This window comes from Meles meles, chromosome 9, assembly GCF_922984935.1.
Source record: "Meles meles chromosome 9, mMelMel3.1 paternal haplotype, whole genome shotgun sequence".
Lineage (NCBI taxonomy): Eukaryota > Metazoa > Chordata > Mammalia > Carnivora > Mustelidae > Meles > Meles meles.
The window spans coordinates 4,816,730-4,833,117 of NC_060074.1; the positions used below are offsets into that span (position 1 = coordinate 4,816,730).

Genomic DNA, 16,388 nt, shown 5'->3' on the forward strand with positions numbered 1-16,388 from the left:
GCTGAATCAGAAGGTCCCTTTTTCTCATCACCTTCCTCATGCTCCAGATCAACTCTACCCCCGATCCCTGTTCCCATTCTTCTTCCCCAGTGCTCAGCATCAAAAATCTTAATTTCTCTTTAACTCATTTTCTTTTTTTTTTTTAAAGATTTTTATTTATTTGTTTGACAGATAGAGATCACAAGTAGGCAGAGAGGCAGGCAGAGAGAGAGGGGGAAGCAGGTTCCCTGCTGAGCAGAGAGCCCAATGCGGGGCTCGATCCCAGGACCCTGAGATCATGACCTGAGCCGAAGGCAGAGGCTTAACCCACTGAGCCACCCAGGCACCCCTCTTTAACTCGTTTTCTAATCTCTTGCTTATCATGATTGTACCGTTACCAAACTCTCCACATGCACCCATTGAGCTCGTGTGGATCACAGGACATGGTGAAAGTGAAAAGAACATCCCAGGCCCCAAACACTGGGGGATATTACTCTTCTAACTGCTTTTTCCCCCTTTCACTTACTTATTCATCATTTATGTACTCATGCACTTACTCAGGTCCTAAGTGCTTTCTTGGAACATGCTTATTACTGAGGGAGCCACAAATTACGTACGAGTCTCTGCTCTCTGGGAGATTCCTTCTCAGTTATGGAAATCACGTAACCACACTCCCAGATAACCAGGGACTGCAAAGACGGAAACGAGGGAAAGTGCTGTGGGATATGGGAGAAGTGGGCAACGACTCTGTTCGGGAGTGGTCTAGTAGAGTTAAGGAGGGAGAAGCAGTGTAGGAGCCCGAATCACATCACTTCCAGATTAACACGTCTGACGGTATACTTAGATAAAATCAACACTTGTCACCAAGACTGCTAGAAGCTTCATGATCCGGCCCCTTTTCAGCTTCTTCTAAGACCTTCTTTCTAATTTCCTGGCTCCGGCTGCACTAACAACCAGTACCTTCAGCACACCGAGCTCACCTGCACTCTTGTGCCTTTGGACAAGTTCTCATTGCTCAGAATTTCGCTTCTACAGATTTTTGTGAGGCTGGCTCTTGCCCCCTGCTTGACTTCAGCAGCAATCTCAGAGGAGAAATCTTAAGTAGAATCTCCTTTCCCCAGAGCCCTGATTTTCAGAACACTGATGATCTAAATGTATCTTGCTTTTTAATCTTCTATTTCTCTATCACTTTTCCCCCCTGACCGCCATCTCTTCTCTTCTCAGCGAGTCTATGTCGCCATCTTGGATGAGAACCTCCCCCACATGTAAGCTCTTAATGGGCTGGAACTTCGTTCGTGTCATACACAGTACTGTCAGGGCTCAGCCAGAGGATGGCCGGTCATACATGCTAAATAAATGTCTACTGTCATTGTACAGCTTTCTTGATTCCAATCTTTCTCTTTTAGGGCCATTATCAAACTTCATTTCTAGGCTCGTTCTCCTTAATGCTACTTTTACTCTGTAGCAAATATTCTGGCCAGAGGGATATACGTGAAAGTGAGAAATGCCATTTCCAAGATTGGCTGATCAAAATTCCCATGTATGATCTTTTCTTCTCTTTTGCTTTCCATTAAATGAAGGAATGCAACCGCAATGATTTAGGGAAGGGCAGGCCCACGATATGGAAAGAGATATAGTTCCAAAAAGACCATGTGAAGATTTTCGGATTAAGAACACTTGCTTGAACTGTGAAAAAAGGAAGAATTTTTTTTGTGTGTGTGTGTGTGTGTGTGTGTGTGTGTTATACCTCTAAGAATGTGACACTTATCTGTTATAACATTTAGTGCTATTAGGTGGAAGCTAGACTTGAGCAGTGGAAGGAATGCCCTAAAGCAGAGGCCCAAGTCCTTGAGGGGACTCAGAGGGACAGGAGCTGGAGGCAGGAACCGTGATAAAAAAAAAAACTATGCATTAAAAGCCCAGGGATACAACTTCCTGATCCTGTCTTCCAAGGCCTTGGAGTCTTGGTCTTCAAGGTCAAGAGCCACAGGTACAGAGCTTGGGCTCTTCTCTTCCACTTCTGCCCCAGGGAACCCCACGTTCACTATAATGCACTTGCATTGCCGGAACACCGGAGGAAGAAAGGCTGCCGTGAGCATTCTGGTACAAACCTTGTAGGGCCCAAAACTCCCTCTCTCAACCTGTGGGAGGAGTTTCCACATGATCAGAAGCAGCCCTCATTAGAGAGCCCTCACTGGATGACTTCACTGCTCCTCCCAGCCTAGAAAGACCCACTAATATCCAAACCAAAACCTCCTGCAGCCGGTTCCACTTTGTGGAAGCCGACCCCTCCCCACCTCGAGAGTGTACTTTCTGCTTTATTAAACTGCTTTGTGCTTGCTGCTTTCCCTTTGGCCGACTCTATTTCAGCGTGATCCCCATGTAAACCCTCCTGCAAGGACGGAGACTCCCACTGACACGAGGCCGACTCTCCGAACACAACAGTACCACCATAGCTAATGCACTTGACAGCTACGTCTTCCACCATTTGTCTATGGGCATTTTTCCAGCCTTCAGTTACCGCACAATCTTAACCATAAGCTATTCTTCCCTCTGAAAGGACAGTTTCCTTAACTACCTTAATCCTACCTTGACATCTACCCTCTAACATTACGCAATAAGAAGGGCACGCAGCTTGGAATTACGTTAAAAAAATCGGAGGTTGAACTCAAGAATGGCCCCTGCCCAGAAACATATATTTACATGTTATCGATCTCCCCCAAACTTGGTTTCCTGCTTTCGATAAGGGCAGGAAAATTACAGCCTACCTTAACCACACATCTGTGAAGGATTGAATACGATGACCCACTTGGCTTCCATAGAAGATGCTCTGGACTTCCAGCCTAATTAAACACATGTTTTTCTGTTTCCCCCAGAAAATGTAAAAGTCCTCTGAGTCTTGCAAGTTCCCCACCGTACCCCCAGTTTTCTGAGGCATAAAGTTTACAAATAGATCAGTGTGGCCTCTGAGTTCAAATTTTGACTTTGAACCTTAACAGCTAAGTAAATTCAGATGAGTTACTTAACACCTTTGTGCTTCAATTTCATCATATTTAAACCCGGAATGCTAATACCTAACTTTTAGTTTTATGAAGATTACGTCTCTTAATAAACACAAAGACCTCAGATGAGCGCAGGGAACAAAGTAAGTGCTCACTAATGCTTAGTTATTATTTTCAAGAAAAGTATAATCAGTTAAAATTAAACTGCATATTTTAATCAAATATAGTATTTTATTTCTTTGTCATAATTGACAATTCAACATGTTTCACAGTACTACATTTATGGGGCCCCTGGGTGGCTCAGTCAGTTGAGTGCTGGATTCTTGGTTTCAGCTCAGGTCATGATGTCAGTGTCCAGGGATCAAGCCCCACATTGGGTTCTGCACTCAGTAGGGAATCTGCTTGAAGATTCTCTTCCTCTGCCCCTCCCCCCACTCCCTCATAAATAAATCAATCTTAAAAATAAAGTACTGTGTTTATGTGGGTATCTATGCTTGTTATAGAAATACATCACTGTGTTTTGCTAATCTGAAGCTAGCATTTTATTTATTATTTTTGCATTCCCCCCAATTTTTGTACACAACACACCTTTTCATAGCGGCTGCTTATAGACACAGCCGCTAGTTGTGGTCTAGCATCACTTTTATCATCGCGGATAGCAAATTTTGACTGTAGAAAGCTCATTTTAGAATGAGCTCAGAGAACAGAGTAAACTACTATGTCAAAGACTTTGAAAAGACTGCAGTGAATAAACAAAGAGCTGTGGTAGACAACCTCTAGAAGATCATCTGTCCCCAGTGCATCGTCCTGATTTCTTACGTCTCATTCATAACTTAGTGATGAAGGGGTGAATGGATCCACTCCTGATTAATTTTACTTGGCATTGACTGGGCGCCTGGAAAAGTCAGACTTCTTTTCCTTCATTTCTTTGCTTTTCTTTCCTTCCTTCTTTCTTTTTTTTTCTTACTAAAATAAGCATTTAGATCTTCAATAATATTGATTATTTAATTGAGTGTTGCATGTAATTTCACAGTTTGTTCAATCACTGTTAGAGAACACACATCGTGTTTGTAGGGGAATGTGTCTGGAACAGACCGAGGTTGGCTGCCAAGGATGGCTAGCTGATTTGTTGTTTAGATGGAGCAACACATACCATATATTACTATTTGGAAGTAAACCACTGAAGACTAACAACAGTTTTGACCCAATTTAAAACACCTTTGGGAGGACAGTTTCTCTGTAAATAATGCTTATACCTCAGAAAGCTATTTATTATGAATGCTCTGGTTACAGACAATGAAATGTTCTCAGTACACATACTATCCAGTCTCTTGGAGCTAACCAAGAAAAATGTCTAATGTAGACTTAGGAGGGACTGAGATTTTGGTAAATTTTTTAGATCAAAAATGTTAGGACAGTACTCTCAATTCTATGTCTTGAGAAGTGCATAAATTTTAAAAGGATAATTAGAATACGGGCCACAGAAATCATGTTCAAATCTGAATATATTTTTCATCGATTTGATTAGCATTCCCCACAATCTCCAAACTCAGCCTTAATGTTAAGTAGAATTTTTAGGACGGAGGCTCTGTTGATGAGTAAAACATGATTCAATTTTCATCAAGAACATACACAGACACGTGTATGCACACATACATAAACACAGACGTGGGGGATATACCTTTTACAGTGGTTCCTTTGGAATGGTGGGATGATGGGATGATATCTTAATGGAGTTTTTATATTTCTAGTTTTTTTTTCAAATTCTTTGTGTACCACTTTTATAATTAGAAAAAAAAATCCGTTTTAATGTAACCTTCAAGAAGATCCATTAGATTGAGAAATAAAAGGCTTGACATGACATGTTCAAGTGCCAAATAGAAAGACCAAGCAGGGCAGTGCCACTAGGACAGGGAGAAAAACCCACTGGCATATGGGCCATTTTAGTCGCCCTTTAATTTAGTGATTTTTCCCTCTTACTCTGCATATCGCAATTTCTATTCTTACAACAAGAACATGCATTTGTAAGAAACTCTCTTTTGCTTAGAAAGGGGCATGTAGCCCATCAGCTATTCTCAGAGATACCCAAGGACAGCTTTACTGGGCAGATGGCTTACTGGACAGGTCCTTGCTCCGTGGGGTCCTCAGCGCTCTCCGCCCTTGGGAAAGATGCTGACAGTGACGCTCAGCACTAGAGGCAGGAGGGCTGTGAAGCGGCTCTTCTCTAACAGTTGGGTTACCTGCCTCCTGTCTGGAAAGAACAGATCGGACACCTCTTGGTGGTTCCTGTATGAATAATGTTCCCCTGGTCCGTAATCAGGCTTGCTGCTGTCATTTCAACACCAGCTACCTGAGGTTGAAGCAGCTCACAGTAACCAGGTTTTGGTGACAATAGGTCTGTTCTAAGCCATCTTACGCTTAATAACCTCATCTAGTTGGATAAGGATATTCTCCACAGATGATTCAATGCTTCCATGAAAACAACAACCACCACCACCACCACCACCACCACAAAAGGAAAAGCACACAGCTTCTAAGGAAATAAAGTAGATAAAGCTAGTGAAAAAGAAAATACACTGAAGCCGTCGTACAAATATGGTTTCATCACTTAAGTCTTGGTTTTCATATTCTATTTCAAGAAAAAGAAAGAGAACTTCAGTATATGTGTGTGTATACACAAAATGTGCGCTACACACACACACACACACACACACACACACACAATTTATGTCACAAAATACCTGAGAAGACAGTGAGTGGCGGTGTTGGGAGTCAGTCTGAGGCGGTTCTAATCTCAGCACCGCCACCTGCCGTTGGGTTTCGGGCAAACCGCTTCGCTTCACTACTGTGCCTCAGTTTCTCTTATGAAATGGCAATTACTCGTGTATCTAACTTCACAAGATTATGAGAAGAATTAAATAGCTCCACGAACGTAAACATTCCAGGGGCGCCTGCAACATGGGAAACACGCTTTTGAAGGTTGGGATGTTGTGAGAACTAGGACACTCGTGGTTTGATTTCGGACACCAGGGTGTTACCCTGGGATGCGGGAACCGGAGAAGGTGCTCTCAGATTCTGAGGAGCAGGAATCTTTGACCTGTAGAGCATACTCGAAACTCAGCCTCAGGGGCACTTGGGGGGCTCGTGGTTAAGTGTCTGCCTTCGGCTCAGGTTAGGACCGCTGGGTCCTGGAATCGAGTCCTGTGTCTGGTTTCCCTCTCAGTGGGGAGTCTGCTCCTCTCTCTCTCCCTCTGTCCCTTATCCCCTGCTTGTTCTCACTTTCTCAAATAAATAAATAAAATCTTAAAAAAAAAAAAACAAAGAAAAAGAAAAGTCAAGAGGGAGTCGAGAGTGAGGATTTGGTGAACCAGCACCAGAAGTCAGGCAACACCCCGTGAGGCGATTCAAATAAGTCAAAAGAGAAACAAGTAACAAAAGCCGTTAAGTTAGTGGTAGAAACACAGTATGTACTTGGGAATTTTGTTTCCTTTGTTCTGTCTTCACGCAGTATTTCATTATTTTTATATAAATGTAAGTCACATGACTGATATGGCATGAGCTAAATAAGTATAAAAACATGTACAACACACGTGAACTGGAGACTACGTTACTGCCGTCCTGTGTCTTTGGGCAGTCCTCCCCGGACGACGGTTGTCATCTGTCATTCCCTAGTTAAGTTTCGTTACTCCCCGTGTGATGGCACAGTTGTGTAGCTACTGAGAAAAATTCAAAAGGCTTCAGAATTTAGGTGACAATCCAGTCCCTTTCCAAGGAGCCCAACCTCACAGAAGACCCGAGCTAAGCCTTAGTTCTAAAGACCATGGTTTGTTTTCAAGTTTCAATTTTATTTTTTTTATTTTTATTTTTTTTAAAGATTTTATTTATTTATTTGACAGAGAGATCACAAGCAGGCAGAGAGTCAGGCAGAGAGAGAGGAGGAAGCAGGCTCCCCGCTGAGCGGAGACCCCGATGCGGGGCTCGATCCCAGGACCCTGAGATCATGACCTGAGCCGAAGGCAGAGGCTTTAACCCACTGAGCCACCCAGGCGACCCTCAATTTTATTTTTTAAGTTTTACTTTTCACAACACGTAACGTTCCATTTTTGGAGAGTGGGTTAATTGTTTCCTTGTCGTTTGTTTTTTGAGACTGATTTTTGTGCATTTGAAATGGGCCTGCTAATCATTTGTCTTTCGAAGTGACACTCCAAGTGTTCAGATTCTGTTTGTGGGTTTTTCTACCTCCTGGCGGCCACTATAGAAGGAAGTCTGGGTCACAGATAAGGTGTTTGTCTGCACAGATCTTTGTAGAGACCATGTACCAAATGCTAGTCTTATCTCTAACTGCGTTCTGAATCTTATTTGTGTGGAATTTAAAAAAAAATACAAGATTTTTCCCCCTTGATTCAGTAGAATAAGTAGAGGAATACATAAAAGAAGGAAACAAAATAAAACTTCCACATTTGGTTATGGATTAGCTAAAATATCAGCATTTTCCCTAGAAATGGTGGGAATGGAAATAGATGTGTTACCCCCAATCAAGAGCTGCGTATTTCCGTGTCTGGAAAAATTTTCTGGGCAAATGGAGGCATGAAAGAGAAAGGAGATTTGTCTTATAAATGAATACAATCTTAAAACAAATAAAAGGGGGGCGCCTGGGTGGCTCAGTGGGTTAAGCCGCTGCCTTCAGCTCAGGTCATGATCTCGGGGTCCTGGGATCGAGTCCCGCATCGGGCTCTCTGCTCAGCAGGGAGCCTGCTTCCTCCTCTCTCTCTGCCTGACTCTCTGCCTAGTTGTGATTTCTCTCTGTCAAATAAATAAATAAATAAAAATTAAAAAAAAATAAAAGGGGTGCCTGGGTGGCTCACTCAGGTAAACATCTGCTTTGGCTCAGGTCATGCTACCAGGGTCCTGAGACTGAGCCCCACACAGGGTTCCCTGCTCCTTCCCTCTGCCTGCCTCTCCCTCTCCTTGTGCGCGCGCTCTCTCTCTCTGGCAAATAAATAAATAAAATCTTTCAAAAATAATAAAAATTAAAATAAAAAAAATTTTGTTTTTACTCTTCCGTTCTCCACCCACCTACACAAAAAGAAAAAGCCACGGCAGTTTTCAGAGGTGACCGCATTGTCTTCATGGCGGAGGAGAAGAGGCAGTTTGAGGGAGGCAATCTCACAGCTACAGGAATCTCGAAATCAAAAAGGTTTTCTCACGAAGCCATCTTTACATACAACAAAAACCTTGGATTTTCAAGAACAGACCTATGTTTCTCATTGTGTGAGTGTTTTCGTTCTCTCCATCAGTGAACACCTGTTAGAAGTCAGTCCTACTTAAGTAAGCGCATTTATAGTTCTGGGGCAAGAGAGCAAAGGATTTCCACGAAAGGCATTTACCCTCAGGGAAGACCGAATGGACTCTGGGATCACTAAGATTTTGTGACTCATCCGCGTCCTCCTCTGCAGAGATCCCACACACGATCCTAACCATCTTCTTTTTACTTAGTAGGAAACAACTGGAAACTTTCCAAACGCAACACAGTCCTTTTGTTCAATTGTTGACTGGCAGTAGTTTTAAAAGAAATCATTTTCTGTGTTCTCCTCAGAGGTGTCTTAATTTTCCCTATCAAGCTCATAATCCAAAAGCACTAAAGTCAGCAGGACCTGATGCCCAATTTGCTTCAGTGTACGGTGGAGTCTAGCGCCGGCGATCATCATGGCCATTGTCCTGCTCCAAATAGTCACGATTCTCCGCAGTCCGAAATGCATTAAGAGTGGGAACGACGCCAGCCATAGTCTTCCCAGTCACAAGGAGGCTTCTCAGATCAAAGACGCAAGATGTTAAAGACTTCCAACTAAACCGTCTTTGTAAGAGACGCTCACAAAAGGAATGCCAAAGCCCACACCCTGTCTCAGTGACGGAACATCCATGAAATAAAGAAAAACATAGATGCTCATTCAGTTTTTTTGAACTCATCTTACTGCAGCTATTTTTTTTTTCCCTTTCTGTTGCAGCCTAACTCGAGGATGTGCTGCAGTGAAACTGGAAAACGTGATTAATGCTTTCAAAGATAAAATGAACAACGATTGAGGAATTAATAGCATTTTAGCCAATATGATTTTGCTAATGGAGCCTGAGTAGCATATAGAGAATGATACAAAAGCAAAGTTGGAGTGGGAATAGAAGCTATCAAGCTCACATGTGAAGCAAATACACATAATTCAAATTGTCCCTTTATATCATTTGTCACGAGCCACACCGCTTTTACACCTGTGCGCCCTTCCTCGATGTATCCTGACACCCTGGAAATGTTAGGCATGCGGCCAATTTCCTCCCCAGTCATTCCTGTGATCAGACCTTGCTATCAGCTTGCTTTTTTCTTATATTAAATCAAGTATCAACCCTGGGGCTCTGAACTATTTCTGACTGACAGGACCAACAGAAAGTTCTAGGCTAATTACTTCTTAGGAGTAGCTCCCAGTGCAAAGAGAGTTACCATTGACCTACTTTGGACTCACTGAAATAATTTATCAGGTAAGATAATTAAGGGAATAAAGAGCTGTTTCTAAAACTAACCACGTATCAGAAGTATTTGTTGAAACTGTAAGTTGGTATTCCCACTGCCATCAGATGGGGCTTTATTACTCTGCAATGAGTCAACTTTATTATGTTTGACTTATTTATAAGCCATTCTTTTTCCTTATAAATTATATTTGGCAGGATATATTTGAGAGTCTCTTTGATGTATAAACATATTAGTTTTGAATTATTTTAGTCTATATATCAAGAGACATAATCTTTTAAGTCCTTCTTTCCTTCCCCCTTAACCCCTTCCTTATAAATAAGCTTTCACATCTCCTTGCACAGGTGATCCGTTTGTCTGAAGCCCGTCGTAAGGAAAGGGATGCCTCCATACGAGGGTGGGTATAACTGTGTTGTGAGCCACCTCCCATGTGGACTGTTAATTCTTTCCTTTGGAAGCTTAATTCTTTCCTACGCTTGGGCCAAAACCGTAACTGAAGAATCTTCTGAAACAATGGTGTTTCTTCGGTATTGAGAAAACCTGACCATCTTCTGATTTCTATAGCCCTGATGTTCTCCACAAGAGAAAAAGGCAAGGGAAGAACCTTGAAATGAAATCAGAGACTATAAGTGAGGGGCTTATACGAGCTTATAAACCATCTGTTCTCTCAAAGGTATTCAAACGTAATGTGTTTAAGATCGTGATTCATCCATGGCATCCTCTAATCATTATTCTTTCTCCTTTTCCTCCATTTTCATCCATCCATCCATCTATCTATCTATCTATCTTTCATGCATCTACCTATCTTTTCCATGGCCAGTGTGACTTGTATAACTCAAAAGCTCACCTAACTATGAAAAGAAGATCCGCTGATTATGATTGTAATGATCAGCTGACTTTTTAATTCTAACAAAGATTTAACTTCATCTAGAAAGTACATAAGCATTTTTGAAAAACCAAAATATTAATTTCTTTGGCCAGGGTTAAAGAAAGATCAGGAATTAATTTTTCATCTTTGTTTCGATATTGCACGTATAACAATAACATAATAGTAGCATTTCTCATCTTGTTATTGATTCCTCATACAAGACTGGGGAAATTTGTATGCGTAAATTTGTAAGTTAGTTAGTATCAAAGGAAAAAATAAAATTGAAGATGAGTTGTCCTCTTTGTTGCCACATAGCATACGCAGTGTTTTATGTCTGGGAGTGGACCTGATGATGGCTTCATCCCAAATCAACAACACACCCAAGCTCGCCTGCTTCGGTTGACTAGTCCTGGAGTCAGATCACTCCCCAGCTGCTTCCTATCGTACTCTATAGTCTCTTCCGTTCCGTGCCTATTTAATTTCATTTATTGCTTTATTCTGTGTCCTTCAGCTGTTCCCGCCTGCCCTTCATGGTCATAACTAACGCAATATGTTAACATACAAAGGTATTTATGTAAATGAAAATCAATACACTTGCCGTTTTCAGCACCATTCCTTCTTGCTTACATCGGACATTTTAAGTACATTTTATTTAAATGCTAACAACTTTTCATTCTCGCCTGGGAAGTATAATGATCTTCCTGGCTCCCTGCCCCTGCATCCCTCTAATCGTCACAGCTATAGCCACTTACCCCCATCTGGAGGTTCAGCTTCACTCCGCATTTTGGAACTAATCTTGTCTCCAGGCCGGGGGCGTACAAGATGTCCTAGCCAGAAGCTAACTGATTCAGCATCCAGTCTGCCTTGCTGCTGGTTTCATTCTGACCTTGTAATTTATTTCTGCGCTCTAGACACTTGTCCCAGCCCTCGTAACCAAGCTTGGCTTTCTACTCCGGTTTCCGCCAGTGGGTATCTATCCAGTCTTGCCTGTATCTGTCCCTGTTTTCCTGATTGATAATGAGTTCCTTGATCATTGAAGTTCTGCTTTGCCCTTCTCCTTGTTCCCTTTGTAGTTGAGTTTCTTTCTCTGAAGACTGGGACTTACGACCTACTGTTGAATCTTTCTGACGCCACCAGGCTTTTCCCTACCTCCCCATTGCACCTGCCCTCATACCATAGATCTGAACTTTTGCTAGAATACCAGGAGTGACACTGCCTGCCTGGACGTTTTCCCATTGCCTGATGCAGGCATCCACCCTGTCACTGGCTCTAACCCTGCAGGTCTTGAGTCACTGTATCTAAGCTGCCCGCAGTCTGGCTGTTTAATTATTCCAGACATGGCAGGAGAAATAAGATTTTGATTGCATCTTCGGTTGAGTTGCGAATGCTAACACCGTCTAGTTACTTTCACCGCATATCTTCACTCTAGCCCTTCACTGAAACACCTCAAAAATCAGTTTCCTCTTTGCAAAGTGAAATAATGGTGGAATCTACCCCTAGGGTAATTTTGAAGGTAACTAAGAAGAAAAAGTACACAGATGGACCCTTTGGGTATGATCAGGACAGGACAAATACACGTGGATGCCCTAGAGGACTCACATGTTGGGACTCATGCAAAATAATGAATTTCATTCATCATTATTTGTTCAGCATATCTTTTCAGAAGAAGCTGAGTGTTGCTCAGATGAAGAGAGAAACTGATCCAGAGAGAAGCCCAGAAGTCATTCTTGGCTTTCCTGCCTTCCCAATTCAGCTACGGGTGTGCATACGCACATACCCTTAAACAAAGTCTCTGCAGCTACCCAGATCTGCCATATTAGAGAGCAGATTAACAACTACCCGTTGTTTATCGACCATGGTTCTTGAGGGATGTTCTAATAAATATGATCTCTCTTTCCATCTCTTCACATTCATAGTATTGGGGGGGTCTAAGTGGTATCTTAAATGTACCTTTTCAAGTAAAGCTCTTAGCAGCCGCCTGGCTAGTCCAGCTCTTAATTCAGCTTCAGAAATTCCTTGCTGTCATTACAGACCTCGTTGCCCACCCCTCCCCCTCGGAACTGGATAAGAAAAAGACGCTGAAAATGTCTGTTAGGAAATGGTTGATGGAGTAAAAAGAAAGGAATAATTGTTATAATTTGTTTAAAGAATAGAAAGAACACGTTACCAGACGTCCTCGGCGTCTTCATCACATTCCGCACCAAACTGGCAAATATCACAGGTTGACGTCTCCTTTTGACTGGTTTCTCCTGAGCCTTCATGAACTAGAGAACAAGAGAAAGCAAACAAAAAGAATTCGGATAAGTGTGCTTAATACCAGCACTCTAAGACTGTTGTATAACAAAGCTGCTACTTTTCCAATAGACCTGTTTGTTTTGTGGGGCTTCAAAGAATGTCTTAGTTACCTCTTTTCTTGCCTAAATTTAAGGAAAACACTCGCAATAATATGCCACCCATCAGCTTGTAGTAAACACTTCAGCTTTTAACAAGCAAAAGCAAACAACACACAAGAGGGTTTACTGGATTCATCAAAAAAGCTTGGCTAATAAGTAGACCATATGAAAGACTTATTAATTAAAAAGGATTTAGATTGTTACTTGCCTAGAGGAAATATCTAGTGTTTATTTTATAAGGAATACTTAGCTTCTTCTCTTGCCTAAATTACAGATTTTTTTTCATTCAAACGCTTTTATACATAATTAAAAATCTTTAGCTAGACAGCATTGACATTAGATATGTCTTCTTTTGTCTCAAGACGTTTCAAACTTAGAAGGAAAATCCACAGATTATAAGTTTTTAGCAAATGGCTTCCAGTTGGCTCCTACGGTAATTTCTTGAATTTTGTGTAAACATTGTACAGAGCCCATCATGCTGATTTCCTCTAGGAGGGTTATGAACATATATTTCATTTTAAAAATATATATTCTCACTGATGATTAATTTTGATATTGATCTTTTTTCTCCTATAAATTACAAATACAGAAATGTGCAATATGTAACTTAATTATAAAATGAACTTTTCAAAATCAGGACACAAGAGTGTAAGTTGGACTCAAATATTTTGTTGACTCCAAGGAATGAAAATCTGAGCATTACTATTTACCCAATTAAAAAATATGTAGTTGAAAGGAGAAATAGTTTTGGTTATAGATGAAAAATTGTAACAACCTAACTACTGTAATAGATAATTATATTCTGTGGACATATAGTATACTTCAAAATGGATGTTTAAATCAAGAGAATCTTTAAAAAAATGTACTTCTGCCAAAGGTTAGGTATTTTCAATAGACAAAGAGCAGTAGCTATTAAGTATGGCATCAGCCCCAATCTTCACGGGTCCTAACAAGGCAACATCTTTAACAAAGACACATATATTAACATGCACCCTGAAATGAACAAATCCAATCCAACTTATTTCATTTTAATATATTTTCCTCATTTTTTTCTTTGTCTATTAGCAAGAGAGTTTTTAATATTTACAAAAGCAGAGGTCTTTATTTCTTGATTTTCTTCAATTCACTTCTGTGCGGGTAAGTGATCTAACTTACAAAACAAAGCAAAACAAAAAAAACACCAAAAAAACAGGAAGACCTCTAAGCAAGTTCTCTGTTTTAGTTTTTCCAGGGTAGAAATATTTATTTTTTATAAGGCAACATTTCCCCCACCCCGTACTTGATAGTTTGCACTTATATGTCAAAAAAGTTATGAATTAAACAGATCAACTTCCACTGCAAAACTAGGGATTGTGTAGTTTTACATTTGGGAGCCTTCAGACAAGGTGCTCCTCCCCAGAAAGAAGGAACTTCCGACTTTGATGGAATGGACAGCACTTCTCATCCACTCTATTACTTTAATACAGGCAGGCCCATTAGAGTGGACCGTGGGGATCGGAAGGGAGCTGCGGCCTCTCCTCAGGAGGGACCAAACAGCTGCGGTCTCTTTATTACTTTCTTATTATTAATGCAACTCAGAAGCTGCTAATGGGAGAGCCTTTTAGTGTGAGCAAGATTAGCAGCTTCCAGACTGAAACTTCCCACCACTCAGGAAACATACTAACGCAACTGGAAGGTCCTTAATGAGCAGTTACAGTCGCTTAGGGACGACCCCATTTTTTTTTGCAGTAGAGGCCCTTGGTTAGGGACCTACTGGAAGTAACCTAGGGAATGAGTTGTGCGAACTCAGCGCAAGGAATAATATTTCTCCTGGAAGTCATATCACGTTTCAGTGAAGGGCGGTTGTCGGTAGAGTCAAGATGTTTGCAAACTCTCCTATACGGATGAAGCAGCAAATTCAGAAGTGGAAGTAGAAATGCCCCATCAATAAATATTCCGGGAATAAGATGATCTTTTGTGACATCATCCACCATGAAAACTAAAGTAAAATCTTGCCGTGTTACCTGAGGCACGGGCTTGCACCTTTGTAATAAATCAGTACATAGTTTTCATTTAACCAAGTTGACCAGTGATTCTTAATGGGGCTCAGGAGCTCTGGTCAATTTGGTTTGTTCATTTACTTATAGTTTTTAGCATAACTGCCCTGGGATATCCTTGGAGATACTGAATTGTAACCTTGATGTTTGGATATGTATATTATAAAAGAAGGACCATCCTGTGTCAGAATCTCAGCCCTAAATGATAACCAAGAAGGGTCTGTCCCAAACATTCTCTACCGCATTGTTCGGCACAGGTTATCCTGCATGGGGAGCACCTGGAGGTCTGATTAAAATGAAGATTCTTTTTTAAAAAAGATTTATTTATTTATTTGACAGACAGAGATCACAAGTAGGCAGAGAGACAGGCAGAGAGAGAGAGAGAGAGAGAGGAGGAAGCAGGCTCCCTGCTGAGCAGAGAGCCCGATGTAGGGCTTGATCCCAGGACCCTGGGATCATGACCTGAGCCAAAGGCAGAGGCTTTAACCCACTGAGCCACCCAGGTGCCCCTAAAATACAGATTCTGATTCAGCAGATGTGAGGTATGGCCTGAGGTTATGCTTATCTCATAAGCCCCCACCTACTGTCACTGCAGGTCCACGGACCACATTCTGGGTAGCAAGGATAGCGCCGTTCTTTTCAAACCACAATTCACAGTTTATTAGTGGGTAATGAAATGGAGTTAGTGGGTCACTTACTAGAGTTTTTGTAAACATGAAACAGAATATACTAGAAGAGAAAACACGGAGTGCATCTCATTTAGCAAGTATGGGTTTTATTTTATAACACTGTTTTAGTTACCCATATGTACAGCTACACAGAGCTGCAATATAAATTTCATTTCTTACTAAAGGTCACAGTCATGAAAGCTTGAAAACGACTGATTTAGCACACGGTAGATGCTCAGTAAGTGAGTATTGAGTTGGATTGTTTCTTCTTCCTGTTCTTTCTATGTTGTCAGAAATGAGAAGGGTCGGTTCTTAATGAATTGTGTTCATCCACTGATCATGCAGGAACAAAATTCATGTATCCTAAAGTATGATTTCAACTATGCATTTACATTTTAATCCTCTTATTTTGGGAAGTAAAAGAATTATTTCCCGTTATTCTATAGAAACTTAGATTTTACCAAGTGACTGAGGGAAACTGGGGGCTAAAGGAGGCAGAGCTCCTGAAAGCGTGTTTTATCAAATGTGCTGCCCTTAACACTCTGCATTGGGGGATTACTAAGAGGTAAATTACTTCTCTCTCAGCTTCCCTTGCCCCAGTGGTTTTATCTGGAGGTTACCCAAGTTCCTTTATCACCACCTGGTTCTGGCCCTTTCTATGTGTCTTCACACCAGATGTGCCAGGGGACCCCATTCTCTGCCTGACCCATTAGAGTGCCTCCTGGGCCTCTTACAATATCCTAACCCATGTCATGATGTTTGTGGAAACACAGTGAAATACAGTGCTCAGTTATTCAATGCCCTTTAGTTTGTTAGAAATTGCAGTAGGATTTATATTCATGGAAATGTTCAGGTGTTAAGTGTATCTTTCAATCTATTTTGAAGGATGCCTACCAAGACAAGGAACAATGCTACCGTTCCAGGAGAT

The 16,388-nt window shown here is 41.3% G+C and overlaps 1 protein-coding gene across 1 annotated transcript in view; it reads right to left on the reverse strand.

The window, feature by feature from the left end:
- The window catches only part of TMEFF2 (transmembrane protein with EGF like and two follistatin like domains 2), a 226,160-nt gene that overhangs the window by 85,472 nt on the left and 124,300 nt on the right, over positions 1-16,388 (reverse strand). Inside the window, exon 5 of the mRNA XM_046019892.1 lies at positions 12,531-12,627. Within this exon, the coding sequence (XP_045875848.1) occupies positions 12,531-12,627 (97 nt within the window). The remainder of the gene's footprint in view (positions 1-12,530; positions 12,628-16,388) is intronic.